The 14,567-nt window shown below is 40.3% G+C and overlaps 1 protein-coding gene across 2 annotated transcripts in view; it reads right to left on the bottom strand.

Annotated features, from left to right (window-relative positions):
* ANKRD22 (ankyrin repeat domain 22) overlaps positions 1 to 14,164 on the bottom strand; it is an 80,986-nt gene extending 66,822 nt beyond the window's left edge. Inside the window, exons 1-2 of one of the 2 annotated variants that reach the window (XM_059055581.2) lie at positions 13,836 to 14,164; positions 341 to 532 (exon numbers count right to left, since the gene is read on the bottom strand). In XM_059055581.2, the coding sequence (XP_058911564.1) occupies positions 341 to 532; positions 13,836 to 13,856 (213 nt within the window). In that variant the 5' untranslated portion in view covers positions 13,857 to 14,164. The remainder of the gene's footprint in view (positions 1 to 340; positions 533 to 13,835) is intronic. The other variant, XM_067025097.1, reaches the window with a different exon arrangement.
* Positions 14,165 to 14,567: the final 403 nt, after the last annotated feature.

Below are 14,567 nucleotides of genomic sequence, written 5' to 3'. Positions count from 1 at the left end.
AAGAGGAGCAGGGAGAGAGGAAGGGCAAAGAAAAGCATGGGGAGGAGGAGGAGGAAAAAGGAAGAAGCTCTATCCAGGCAAATGAGTGAACCATTCCTTTTTTTTTTTTTTTTAGAAATATAAGGACATAATTAGCCATGAAACCCACAAAATATGCCTGTTCATTGACCTATGCTTTATTTTGCTTTTTAGCCTGGTAATACGGCCTCAGTGTGTGTCAGTCTCTCTAAAGTAAGGCCCCCCAAAATTGTTAGTATTAGGAGCTACAAACAATAAGCAAATGACATCCACTGCTTCCGTTGGTGTGAGGAGAAAGGAACTACCATGGTCATGGCCTCACCTGGTTTTTGAGGTTCACATCAGCATTTCGTCTCAGAAGGAAGGACACGATTCTCAGGTGCCCTCGCCTGCAAGCGCAGATCAGGGGGGTGTCTCCATTAAAGCCATCTTGAATGTTGATACAGTTGCCGTCTTCCCTCACCCACTGCCACACTTGACCGAAGTCATTCTGATAGGCCGCCTGGCAGATGGGCTGAGGAGAGGAAAACAAAAGCAGGTTTTGAAATATAGGAATAATTAAACCACACCAAGAAAAATAATCACTCGACACCTTAAAATTCCGTGTTTCCAAATTGCAATCTACTGCTTTGTTGATGAGATTTGGGGTCTCAGTTATGTCTAGCCATAAGTCTAGGACAAGTGTAGGGCCACCAGGGACCCCTTACTATTTCCTAAATTGCTTGGCACACGGGAATGTTCATTGAATGGATGAATTAGTGAAAAGATGGATGCAATATTGCCAACTCAGTAAGGAAATTGTGTGTTGAGTTCATGGATAAATGATGCCTGTCAGAAAAGCAGGTTTCTACTCAAGATAAAATCTGCATATCGGAGGAGTTTAGGGCACCACTAAGTAATGGGAGAAAGACACATGGCTCCCTGTACTCAAGGAAATCTGTACAGTGGGAAAGAGCTATTTTAGACAAATAATATACAAATAACGAATTATGTAACTAGCTGCAACTAGATGCTTTTTATTTTAGAAAGATTATAAGGAATTTTGCAAAGCACGATGGGAGTTTAACAGCATGATCTGAGCAGACATCATCTTGCCTACTTTCCCTCTCTTGTCTCCCTCTGGACTTCTTTTTTCCAATATCTCATGTTTATGTTCTTCGGCTGGGGCCTCTGCCTTTACTCTACAAAACAAACAAACAAACAAAAAACAAAAACAACAGCCACTTTTTTGTTTCTCTCTTCACCTGGCTAACTGCTATGCTAGCTCATCCTTCATGTCATAACTTATTTTCATTTTATCTGTCTATCCTGAGTCCAGCATTCCTTCACAGCAACTGACAAAACTATACCTCCTTTCTTAATAATTTATAATTGTGTGTTGCAAGCTACTGTGAACCAGGAGGGGTTGAGGCCACAGTGAGTGAGGGAAAGCACTGAAGTTCAGGCTATAAATTCCACATGAAGAGAGGCAACTTCATTCCATTCACTGCCATAGCCCCAGCAAGTATATAACACAGTACTGGGCACATGGTAGGCACACATTAAATAGTTTCAGACTGATTTTAATTAGACAGTATAAAAAAGCATTTAGAATACCTGGCACATGAATGATGCCAGGTTATTATAATATAATAATGGAGGTTATTATAATTGCTTATTAAGTATTAATTAATTAGCGATATCTGCCAAGAGGTAAAGAAGTGATGGTCAGAGCGGTTGCAGGAGAAATCAGAAAAAGACATGGTCCAGATGCAAAGGAGGCAAAGTTTTTTTAAAAAGTTAGAAAATTAAATTAAATTACTAGACATCACATAGTGTTTTGTTGCATGAGGTGTAAAAAGCAGCTGAAAAGGTTCTATGCTGTTATAAACTCTGTCTCCACTAGGGGGCAGCTCAGGGTCATAAAAGCACTGACAACATAAATCTATAATCTGAGGGGACGAAAAAAGTCTGTTAGATAGAATTAGCTCTATGGAAAAATCTACTTCATTTTTTAAAAAATTTCACATACATCAATGAAAATTTGCCACTGTTGACTACTACTCATGGGCTAGCACTTGGGAACTGATGGTCTTCTACGCAGAACTTGAAAACAGGTGGCTATAGAGTTAATTTTTCGGCTAAAAAGTAAAATGTCTTCCTGGCTCACTTAGATATCACATACAAATTGTTCATTCTTCTTTTACTAGCATTTTAATTTAAAGTATTTCAAAAGCTGGAGTTTTTCACGTAGTGATCTGGCTTTCCAGATTCTCTTAAAAAATGGAAAGATTTGGCAACACTGAGCCCACATGCACACAGGACACCACACAAAGCTCCCCTCTGCTTGGGCACCTCAAAATCTTCACTGAGAGTTATTAACCATAAGGAGGAAAGGAAAGGTGGATAGTTTTCCTGCAAGAGTCACACGGCGTCTTGGAGTGCTTTCTCTCAATCCCACTTGAGCAATATTACTTCCAATATTAACCTGACCTTATCTTTCCATCTTTCTTAGGCTGCCTATTTCCTAGACACACAGTTTCTGTGCTTAGAAATATCTGCTAAAACAAAGTTTAAAAGTTTCAAGAAGGAAGCTAGAGTTAAGAGAATCAAGTGCAAGATAAGATTGCTGGATTTGATCACTAATGACCATTCAGAGATTAATTTCATACAGTGTCAGACAGAAGGCAGAGAATACAGGGGCCTGAGTTCGCGGTCTATGAAGAACTGGAGTGTGAGCAGAGAGGAATTCGTGGTAAGTTTGGTAGTGAAAGCTAAGAGGCAGCTAGTGAGTACCTAGAGGGGTGTAGCAGGGTCCAGCCAAAGTTCTGCACATTTATAGGCAAAGTGGTGGCTTCAAGTGGTTATAAATACAGGCACTGGAAACAAACTTTCTGGTTCCAATCTCAACTCTGCCACGAAACAGTTTGGACAACTTACTTAAACAATTTGTGCTGAGTTTCTTTCTCCATTTAAAAATCACACCTTCCTTATCAGGTTACAGAAAGGATTAAGCGTGACTGTATAGATGAAGCCCATTACTCAGGTCTGACTCATAACAAACCCTCAATTAATGTAAGCTACTCTTATAGTTATTTTTTAAAAACATAGAAGCCAGTGAATATGGGCAGAGGTGGTTATCAAATAAATAATTACTGAAGGAGAATGAAGAGATGATAGGATAGTGAACAAAAGTCGAAGAATTAACCTTACTAAACAATGACAGTTTGGTTCTAAAGCCAAAGCAAGGGAGGAAAGATAAATATTCAGGATAGAGAGAAATTTACATTAGCTGAATTTTTTTCCAGAAAGTCTGAGGTTTGATCTTCATGCCTTATGCTAACATGTATTTATCATCAATAAATAGATAGACATAGATATTCAATAAACAGCAATTATGTTTAAATACATGAATGGGTTAATGATGTAGGGGAGCAAAATCTGCCCAAAATGTGCCTCTTTCGCATGCGGATTAATTTAGGCTGATTATTTTTAAGAAACTGAAGACTCAGAAAGTCATTTAACCTCTCCCTCAGCTGCCTAAAGAATTTAGATAAAAGATTCTCTGACATAAATCATACCAATGTTTTCTTAGGTCAGTCTCCCAAGGCAATAGAAATAAAAACAAATGAGACCTAATCAAGTTTACAAGCTTTTGCACAGCAGAGGAAACCATTATTAAAAAAAAAAAAAAAAAAAAAAGAGCCTACAGAATGGAAGAAAATATTTGCAAATGATGCAACCGACAAGGGCTTAATCTCCAAAATATACAAACAGCTCATATGACTCAACAGCAAAGAAACAAACAACCCAATTGAAAAATGGGCAGAAGACCTTAATATACATTTCTCCAAAGAAGACATACAGATGGCCAGTGGACACATGAAAAGATGCTCAACATCACTAATTACTGGGGGAGGGATAAATTGGGAGATTGGTATGGACATATACACACTACTATATATAAAATAGATAACTAATAAGAACCTACTGTATAGCACAGGGAACTCTACTCAATACTCTGTGATGACCTATATGGGAAAAGAATCTAAAACAGAGTGGATATACATATATGTATAACTGATTCACTTCTCCGTACAGCAGAAACTAACACAACATTGTAAATCAACTATACTCCAATAACAATTAATTTTAACACATCACTAACTGTCAGAGAAATGCAAATCAAAACTACAACGAGGTACCACCTCACACGGGTCAGAATGGCCATCATTAAATAGTCTACAAATAGGAACTTCCCCTGTGGTCCAGTGGCTAAGACTCCGAGCTCCCAGTGCAGGCGGCCCGGGTTCGATCCCTGGTCAGAGAACTAGATCCTGCATGCCGCAACTAAAGATCTCACATGCCTCAACTGAAAGATCCTGCATGCGGCAACGAAGATACTGTGTGCTGCAACTAAGGCCCAGCTCAGCCAAATAAATAAATAATTTTTTTTTAAAAAAGTCTACAAATAGCAAATGCTGGAGAGGGTGTGGAGAAAAGGGAACCCTCCTACACTGTTGGTGGGAATGTAAGTTGGTGCAGCCACTATGAAGAACAGTATGAAGGTTCCTCAGAAAACTAAAAATGGAATTACCATATGATCCAGCAATCCCACTCCTGGGCATATACCTGGACAAAACTATAATTCAAAAAGATACATGCACCCCTATGTTCATAGCAGCACTGTTCACAATAGCCAAGACGTGGAAACAACCTAAATGTCCATCGACAGATGAATGGATAAAGAAGACATGATACATATATACAGTAGAATACTACTCAGCCATTAAAAAAGAACAAAATAATGCCATTTATAGCAACACGGATACAACTAGAGATTATCATACTAAGTGAAGTAAGTCAGAAAGAGGAAGACAAATACCATATGATATCACTTATATGCGGAATCTAAAATATGGCACACATGAACCTGTCTACAAAACAGAAACAGACTCACAGACTGTTGGTTGGAATAAGACTGTGGTTGCCAAGGGGTGGGGGGAGGAGAGGGATGGACTGGGAATTTGGGGTTTGTAGATGCAAACTATCACATTTAGAATGAATAAACAACAAGGTCCTACTGTATAGCACAGGGAACTATATACAATCTCCTGGAATAAGCCATAATGGAAAAGAAGATGAAAAATAAGAATGTATACATGTGTAGGGGCTTCCCTGGTGGCGCAGTGGTTGAGAGTCCGCCTGCCGATGCGGGGGACATGGGTTCGTGCCCCGGTCCGGGAAGATCCCACGTGCCGCGGAGCGGCTGGGCCCGTGAGCCGTGGCCGCTGAGCCTGCTGCGTCCGGAGCCTGTGCTCCGCAGCGGGAGAGGCCACAACAGTGAGAAGTCCGCGTACCGCAGAAAAAAAAAAAAAAAAAAAAAAAAAAACGTGTAAAACTGATTCACTTTGCTGCACAGCAGAGACTGGCACAACATTGTAAATCAACTCTACTTCAATTTTAAAAAAAGCAGGGGTGAGGGGGCCCTGTTCTGGAATAGAGCTTTCAGCAGAGATCTCTGCAAAGAGTATGGGGGAAACTCAGCAGGGCCTAAGGATCAGAGTCCACTCTGTGTCCCATTGTCTCTGCAGGCCCAGCAAACATTTATTTACCAAACATTTGCTTTTTCATCTTTTGTGAATTACCTTCCTCCCCTTCAAAGTCCCAAATCACTACCCCCAACACCCTCTCCGTCTTTAGCTGAAGATGGTATTTAATGTGAGGGTTTCAGCCATTTTGGTGAGTTACTCAGTTTTCCTGGCTCTCTCCCATGTATACATGTTATTAAACTTTTGTTTGATTTTCTCCTATTAATCTTCTTCATGTCCATTTAATTCATAGACCAGCCAGAAGAAGAGGAAGGGTATGTGCCTGGCTTTCAAAACAGCTGATAACTGGGTGCTAGAGGCCCACCCCAGTCCCACTTTGTATCTCCCTTTTCCAGGCCCTAAAATTTAAGAAGTGCCTCCAGGGGAACACAAGACATGTTCAGTTTGTGGATGATTAACTCAACTATTCTGCATGGGTTATTTAACATAACCGTGTTTTACACCACTCCATGTAAAATAGATATCACAGCTGGAAAAATATTTGACATTATTTTAGCACCATGGAGGAAACTGAGCTGCTTGCCCTGTAATAGAAGTCTTGAAAAGCAAAGTTTCCCCACCATCCCCACTTTCAGTATTGCTTCCCCTGAAGTGTAGTGGATCCTCCCTAATTGTCAGTCTAAAGAAAGAGACTTTGGAACTCTGCCTTGATAAGTTGCTTGTTAACCATCTCCATGCTGAAGCTCCCCCCCATTTAAAATGCTCCCTTATCAATTGCTGAGGAGAATCTGTGGGTTTTGATGCAACACGGTTCAGATAGTGTACAAGGTAAACGTGTACACTAATGAAATGTCTTCCCAGAAAAGGCAAGAAGATGTTTTCTTCCTCTTCAACTTAGGAAATCTTAGTGAAATAATAATGAAGATTTTATTTTATTGGTACAATAAATCTCAAGCCTTTCCTTCTGATGACTCATTTCTTCACATACTGTGATTTAAATTTCTTAGTAAATTCTTAAAAAAGGCACAGGAATTTTGTGTGTGTGTCTTAGGTCCACTTAGCCTTCTTGTGACTTAAACGACAGTCCCAGCAGTGGTTGGATTATGAGGAGTAGTAACAGTGAAGGGGAAATCAAGGAAGGACACACATTTATCTATTTTCTATTCCTTCTCCAACAAGGTCTTTTTGATAACATGATGTTGTCTTCACGGCCAGGAAGTTAAAGAAGCTTCATTACCACACTTGAGACCTGAGAAGCTCTGAGGCCAGGGCAGGGCAAGAAAGCCTTTGCCTCCAATCATGAGGAGAGAGGGCAGAGGAAGTATGGGTTCTAGCCGCTTGATCTAGCAAATCAGAGGCGCTGATATCTCCCTACTACCTCAGACCACCAAAGACGTAAATGCAGGGCTTTGAGGAAGCAGTAGTGTCACTCTCACTGCGTCCTGGGCTGCAGGACTTTCTGCCAAACAATGACTGCCCAAGGGTGGGGATGACCATGTTAAACTGACATTATTTAGAATTACTGGAGCACCGTGATGACAAAAAGCAAATCAACCTTTAGTCAGTATTATTAGTCTCTAAGTTCGGAATAGACAATAAAACTTCTTATTGCCTGTACCTAGATGAACTGCTCTCACCCATACCTTTCATATACCACTCAGTTATTCCAAATGGCCCAACTTCCCATGCTTCAGATTCTCCGTACATACACCCCTTGTCCGGAACACTCTCCCCAAGATTCCCAAGACTAGATTTGTATTCTCAGAGTTCAGCTCGAATGTCACTACCTCATTGGAGCCTTTCAGGTCAAATCTAATTACATATATACACCCCTCTTATATACTCTCTCTTTATCCTGTTGCTTCCTTGATTTCTCTTTTCACTACTTACAATTATTTTTTTTTTAATTTGTATATTCATTTTACATTGGTAGCTCCAAGAGGTCAAGACCTACTCTTATTTATTTATCACTATGTACCAGGAGCTAGCATGTGCCTGGAATATAGTATGTGATCAATAAATAGTGTTGATTAAATAAATGGATGACTGAGTGAATGAATAAATATTTACGAATGTTTAGTGCCAGTTTCTGTTCATACATTGAAGTTATCATTTCCTTTTTAAAATGTGATTTAGTACCACATTATCACTCATAAAATACTTAAAATATACAAGGAAAGAATCAAGAAATCAATTGGGATAGAAGCTATTTGGTGCTCTTTTTTAAATATACAATGCCAGGACTTCCCTGGTGGTGCAGTGGTTGAGAATCTGCCTGCCAATGCAGGGTACACGGGTTCGACCCCTGGTCTGGAAAGATCCCACATGCTGCAGAGCAACTAAGCCTGCGAGCCACAACTACTGAGCCTGCAAGCCACAACTACTGAGCCTGTGGGCCACAACTACTAAAGCCTGCGCACCTAGAGCCCATGCTCCGCAACAGGAGAGGCCACCGCCATGAGAAGCCTGCACACCACAGTGCAGAGTGGTCCCCGCTTGCTGCAACTAGAGAAATCCTGTGTACAGCAATGAAGACCCAACACAGCCAAAAATAAATAAAATAAAATAATTTTTTAAATAAATAAATAAACATACAATGCCAAAATCTTGAAAGGGTTCAATACACAAACTAAGTAGGTAGAGATTGTGAGGGAGGCATTTTTTTCAATTGCCTTTGCCTTTCCCTTTCCCTTATCATGGAAGGACACAATGTTTCATGCTGAACCCGATCTCACCCAGCTATCTTGTTTTATATATCAAAACTGTGACCAGAAGAGATTCAGTGATTTCCCCTAACTGTCCCGAGTTTCTGGCACAATAGGGACTAAATTCTAGGTTTCCTGGATTTCCAGTCCAATGGCCTTCCCATTCATTGCATCTCTATTCCTGTTCCCCCTGAGTTCTCCTCCTCGATGGTACCAGCTCTCCCCAAAAGCCCTGCTCAGCCTAAATTGCTTTCTCTGGACACTGTATATTTCAATATGATCCCCCTCTTCTTTAAACCATATGCTCTTTTTCTATGGTAACATCTTCCTATGTGAAAAACAGATATATTCCTAAAACATTAATATTAAGAGTGCTTGTATGTGTGTATGTGTGTGGGGGGGGTACCACTGTTCACAGGTAACTTTAACATTAGACTTTCCCAAAGTTTAAAGGGATACATCATTGTAATATAATTTTCTAGATATTCCTTTTAAGGCCTTGTTTCCCCAGCTGACAAGGACAAGAGCCTGGAGAAGATTCTATAGATCTCCTAAGCACAAATTCTTGAGCTCTTTAAGTTCTTATACAACTTCCTTCCTTCTAATTTTTGTAATACTTTGCAGTGCGCAACACTTCTCTACAGGGTGGGAGTAAAATGTACCTCTTTGGAACCTGGATTTAGTTTATCCTATTCTTCTAACAAAGGGAAAAGGACAATCGTGTAACTTTGTGGGGAAGAGCGCTGGCAGAAGAGCAGAGTGGTTAAGACCAGCTTATTTATGGAGGGTGACATGCCTGTTGAGAGAGCTTTAGGGAAAGAACCTAGCATGTTCATCAGGACACAAGCACAATTTCCCGAATGCACACGGGTCTCTAGCCAGTAAGTACTTTTTAGCTGCATAACTCTAGGCCAGTTCCTGAAACTATCTTTGCCTCAGTTTTTTCACTTGTAAAATAAGGATAATCATAGTGATTCTCTTATATGGTTGGGTATTAAATGAGTTAATACACTTAAAATGTTTAGAACACAGCCAGGCACATAATAAGGCCTAATTAAATACTTGTTACTATTGTAAATAGTATGAACAGATACGTTTGATAAGGGTTTAAATCACTGGTCCCCAACCTTTTTGGCACTAGGGAGCCGTTTCATGGAAGACAATTTTTCCATGGACGGGGGGGGGGGGGGAGATGTTTTCGGGAAGATTCAAGCACATTACATTTATTGTGCACTTTATTTCTATTATGATTTCTATATTATTATTTCTATTATTATTACTATTATTATTATTACATTTCTATATATATTACATTTATATTATTGAATATATAATGAAATAATCATACAACTCATCATAATGTAGAGTCAGTAGGAGCTGTGAACTTGTTTTCCTACAACTAGATGGTCCCATCTGGGAGTGATGGGACACAGTGACACCCGAAGTCTGTTGCTTATGTCCAGTCTGCTCCGTAAGATGCAGCTTAATTGTCACTTGCCACTCACCGATAGGGTTTTGATATGAGACTGAAAGCAATTAATTTATTATGATCTCTGTGCAGTCAAACCTCTCTGCTAATGATAATCTGTATTTGCAGCTGCTCCCCGGCGCTAGCTTCACCTCAGATCATCAAGCATTAGATTCTCATAAGGAGTGCGCAGCCTAGATCCCTCACATGGGCAGTTCACAGTATGGTTCGTGCTCCTATAAGAATCTAATGCGGCCGCTGATCTGGCAGGAGGCGGAGCTCAGGCAGTAATGCGAGCGATGGGGAGTGGCTGTAAATACAGATGAAGCTTCGCTCGCTCTCCTGCCCGCCCGCCCGCCCGCCGCTCACCTCCGGCAGTGCGGCCTGGTTCCTAACAGGAGTTGGGGATCCCTGGTTTAAATGAATTAGTCCCGTTTAAAAGTCTGGCCTGCAGGGCTTCCCTGGTGGCGCAGTGGTTGAGAGTCCGCCTGCTGATGCGGGGGACGCGGGTTCGTGCCCGGGTCTGGGAGGATTCCACGTGTCGCGGGAAGGCTGGGCCCATGGGCCATGGTCGCTGAGCCTGCGCGTCCGGGGCCTGCGCCCCGCAACGGAAGAGGCCGCAGCAGTGAGAGGCCCGCGTACAGAAAAAAAAAAAAAAAGTCTGGCCTGCATAGCTAGGGGGGGTGATCAATCCAAGCTTAGTTCTCTCACTGAGCTCTAAGCATATCCTCTACGGCAGAGGTTAGGACCCACTCTGGGACACCCCCTCTTTCTCTCCTTTCTTACAAATATATTAGAAACAACCTAAATGTCCATCGATGAACACAGGGATAAAGAAGATGTGGTACATATACACAATGGAATATTATTCAGCCATAGAGGAACAAAATTTTACCATTTGCAAAAACAAAGATGGACCTTAAGGGTATTATGTTAAGTGAAGTAAGTCAGACAGAAAAAGATAAATACCACATGCTCTCACTTTTATGTGGAATCTAAACAACAATAATGAAAAACGACAAACAAACAAGCATACACACACACACACACAAATAAGCACATGAATATAGAGAATAGATTGGTGGTTGCCTGAGACAGGGCAGGCGTTCGGAGGTGTGAGAAATGGGTGAAGGGGGTCAAAAGGTGCAAATTTCTAGTTATAAAATGAATAAGTCATTGGGATGTAATGTACAGCATGGTGACTGTAGTTAATAATGTAGTGTTGCATGTTTGAAAGCAGCTAGGAATGTGGATCTTGAAAGTTATCAAAAAAAAAATTTGTAACTATGTGTGATGACAGATGTTAATGGATTTATTGTGGTGATCATTTTGCAATATATACAAATATTGAATCATTCCTTTGTACACCTGAAACTAATATAATGTTATGTCAATTATACCTCAATAAATGTATATATATATGCTATATATACAATAGCATAACTATTAGTAATGCAAGGCTCTAGAGGGTAGCAGAATATGCACCCCAATTTACACCTCTTAGTGTAACAGTTATTTTGAACTAAAGGCAATTGAGAAGAAGCAGCTACAAAGAATGTTCTCTGCCCTCCCCTTCTTTAGCGCTAAAAGCAGGACCTAAATATGTGAAGGTGTTGCACCCTCTTTGTCTACCAGGAAGGACAAAATTACCTTTGTCAGCCCAGAGAAGTCACCAAAGTAATATACAGAGTAAAATTTCTATCTAGCCCTTGTCTTCCATTAGCTCCCCTACATATTTGCCTTCCCTCAATTTGTTGCCTTAGAAACTCAAAGTACTTTTCCTTTGTCTTGCCACTCCTCTAAACATTTATTTTTCTTTTGTTAAGATGCTATGTGAGCCCAAGTTCTAAGTACCTCTCTGAGTTACTCAAAGTAGTATCACTTGTGATACTGAGTTGTATGGAAACACCATTTATCCCAACACTACTTAAGACTATTGAGAAATAAAATATTGCCTGCCATATCAGTAAACAAAGGATGTCACAGTCATCAGCTATTGCAGTCACCACCAGCCACCAAAGGTGAGCCGGTGAGCCCCGAGGTAACTCAAGAAGGAAACAAAGAATACCTGCCATTTAGCAGCCGTCAGACTGCAGCCCCTCCAAAGGTGAGCCCTGCGGAAACTCAGGATATGAAAACACAGGATCCTGGCCCCATATAGCTGAGGTGCATATCAAAGGAGTGATTTTAGTGAGCCCGGACTCTTGCATCTTCGCATACATAGAAAAGCACTAAATTCCTTAACCTGACATATCTAGTTTTCTTTTATTAACAGTAACTTTTTCTTCCTACTACCTACCCTTTGTTGCAAAACTCCTATCTGTCCTAGCTCACCCTCGCCTCCTTGGAGCAGTTTTCTCAGGGTTATTTGAGATGCTGCCTCCCGGGCTTGAAGTCCTCAGTGTGTCCGCTGAATAAAACATAACTCAATTTTTAGGTTGTGCATATATTATTTTAGTTGACACTATCTTTGATTCAATGTTAATTATGAGCTTTGAATAATTACTTATGAGCTTCTAGGTAAGTTAGGGTCTTTTAGGGGTGTATGTATACGTGTGTGCGTGTGTGTGTGTGATTGTTGTATTTGCTTTCAGATACCATAGTAGATTCCACATTGCTTTGTCCTCAATATATCTGAAAAGTGAAAAGTGAATTCCACTTCCGGGGATCAATGCCTTGCCCTGACTCCACCACTTGCCAAATCCACACCCCATCAACAAACAATTACACTGCTCAGGCAAAGACTTCCTTAAGTAATTATTTCCGGGACCTAGACTGTAGACTACAGTCTGGCTTCTCACAGCTTGGTCCAGGACCAGCAGCATATTGTGGAGCTGAAATGCATTATCTTATGCCCCACCCAGACCTATAGAATAATAATCTGCATTTGAACAAGACCTTTGAGGGATCTGTATGCACATTTAAATTTGAAAAGCGCTAGCTGAGAGCAGCGTCTCTCCCCCAGGGGTGGTAAACTGATCACCTACAAAAGAATCACTTGGGAGGCTCCTCTAAAAAGCAGGTTTCTGAACCGTACTTCAGACTGAGTGAAAACAGACTCTCTGGGGTAGGGGCCCTTGAAACTGCATTTTCAACAAGTTCCACTTCCTGGTGCTTAGGCAATCTAGGGCTTAAGAAAGGCCAGAGTAACATTTTAGAACATTACATGTGTTGACATTTTCATATATGTGAGTTCTTCACTGGCCTAAAGTCACTGGGCAAGACATATCTAGAAATATAAATTAATCAAAGAAAAGTTGACTACAGAAAGACACACACACACACACCCCTGGCATTAGACATAACTGCCAACACTGAGAAACTGCCTTTAGTATTAGAAGAAAGACCCAGAGAGGTTCTGTTGTGCATCTGCAATGAAATGCGGACCGACCGGTTATTTGTGTCAGAGAGGAAAGGGAGCAAATCATGAATAATAACATCATTACATCTCTTGGACTCTTGTTTAAACATCACTCTCTTGTACTCCTTTGAAACCCTGTTAAAAATCTATTTGATTCTAATAGGTTACTCTCAATACAGGAAAAAGCATTTCTGTGTCCTCCAGCTGTGAAAAGAAAAAACTCAAAATATCAAAACTACATTCTGTTTTTATCCTTCTTCTATACAGAGATAGACTTTATTAGTAATTGCTAGAGGTGAATTTCCTTTCAAATATCACACGGAAAGGCATTACTCTATACACATTTCCATAAAAGAGCCAGGCTATCTTTAGTCTGTTTAGAAAATCCAGTTGAAGACAATTTTACTTGTCTTCTGGATGTTTGACATCAGAAAACACAACTCCATTAACTCCCTTTTCAAAAATTTCATTTTACAGATCCAAATGAACCCCTCAAACATCTGGACATCATGACATGTATACTCTATAGCTCTGTACTAGCTACTATCTAGCTAAAGTTTTAGGATTGTGAAATAGTTTGCCTTAAAATATTAAAATATCAAAATGACTAGCACACGGGAGTTTGTTTTGACTTAATGCTCTTACAGAAAGTTAGATGAGAAGGAGACATTAACAGGGATAGGAAATTCCATTTGAAAAGCATGAGCAATTTTTAACATCTTGGGAATCTTATTTCCAGAGAAGTTACATACCTCAGAGTATAGGATTCCCATGCTGGTCCTTCACAGACTTATTTCACAGCTTCTTGAATCTTTTGAAGGTATTTCCAATTAACATCAAAATCCTTCCCAGTCGAGAGAAAGGTCCCTAGAAGCCCAGGTCGGAGGCAAGTCCTTTCTTTCCACACCTGTGAGTGTTCTTCCAGCAACCGACACAGCAATCACCTTCCAGGGAGCCCAACCCAATGAAACAAGGGCATTAGTTTACCCTGTAATGAATCACCCAAGTTGTGCATCATCTAATGTTACAACCCCGAGGAACCGGTTTCTGAGTCATACCTACTCTGCCAGTGGTGACATGTGGAAAAAAGGAAGCAAAGATGAGGGGGGAAGAAAAGTTCTCACACGGGCAGAAAGGACTCAGGGCTCAAAACAGGGTACTGTGTTTAGGACATTTCCTAATTGAAATCTGGTTTTCAGTGGCTATTGAGAAAGGCTAAGTGCAAACAAACTCGCTTGTTAGAACCATATATGTCTGCATAGGACTTGACCTTCATGAAAAATAATCTTTAAAACTGGGATTATTGCTATATTTATGCACACATAAGTTTATTATTCCTTGATATTTTTTATTAATATAGACTAATTAAAATAATAAAGTCAATTTATGAGCTATAGTATTTTATATACATAAATATGCTCATAATCACATTCAAGGGCATCTTTGAGTAAAGTCTGAGCAACTCAAATTAAAAACCCTAAACT

The sequence above is a fragment of the Kogia breviceps genome, chromosome 2, assembly GCF_026419965.1.
Source record: "Kogia breviceps isolate mKogBre1 chromosome 2, mKogBre1 haplotype 1, whole genome shotgun sequence".
Taxonomy (NCBI): Eukaryota; Metazoa; Chordata; class Mammalia; order Artiodactyla; family Physeteridae; genus Kogia; species Kogia breviceps.
This window is presented reverse-complemented; position numbering and strand designations above follow the sequence as displayed.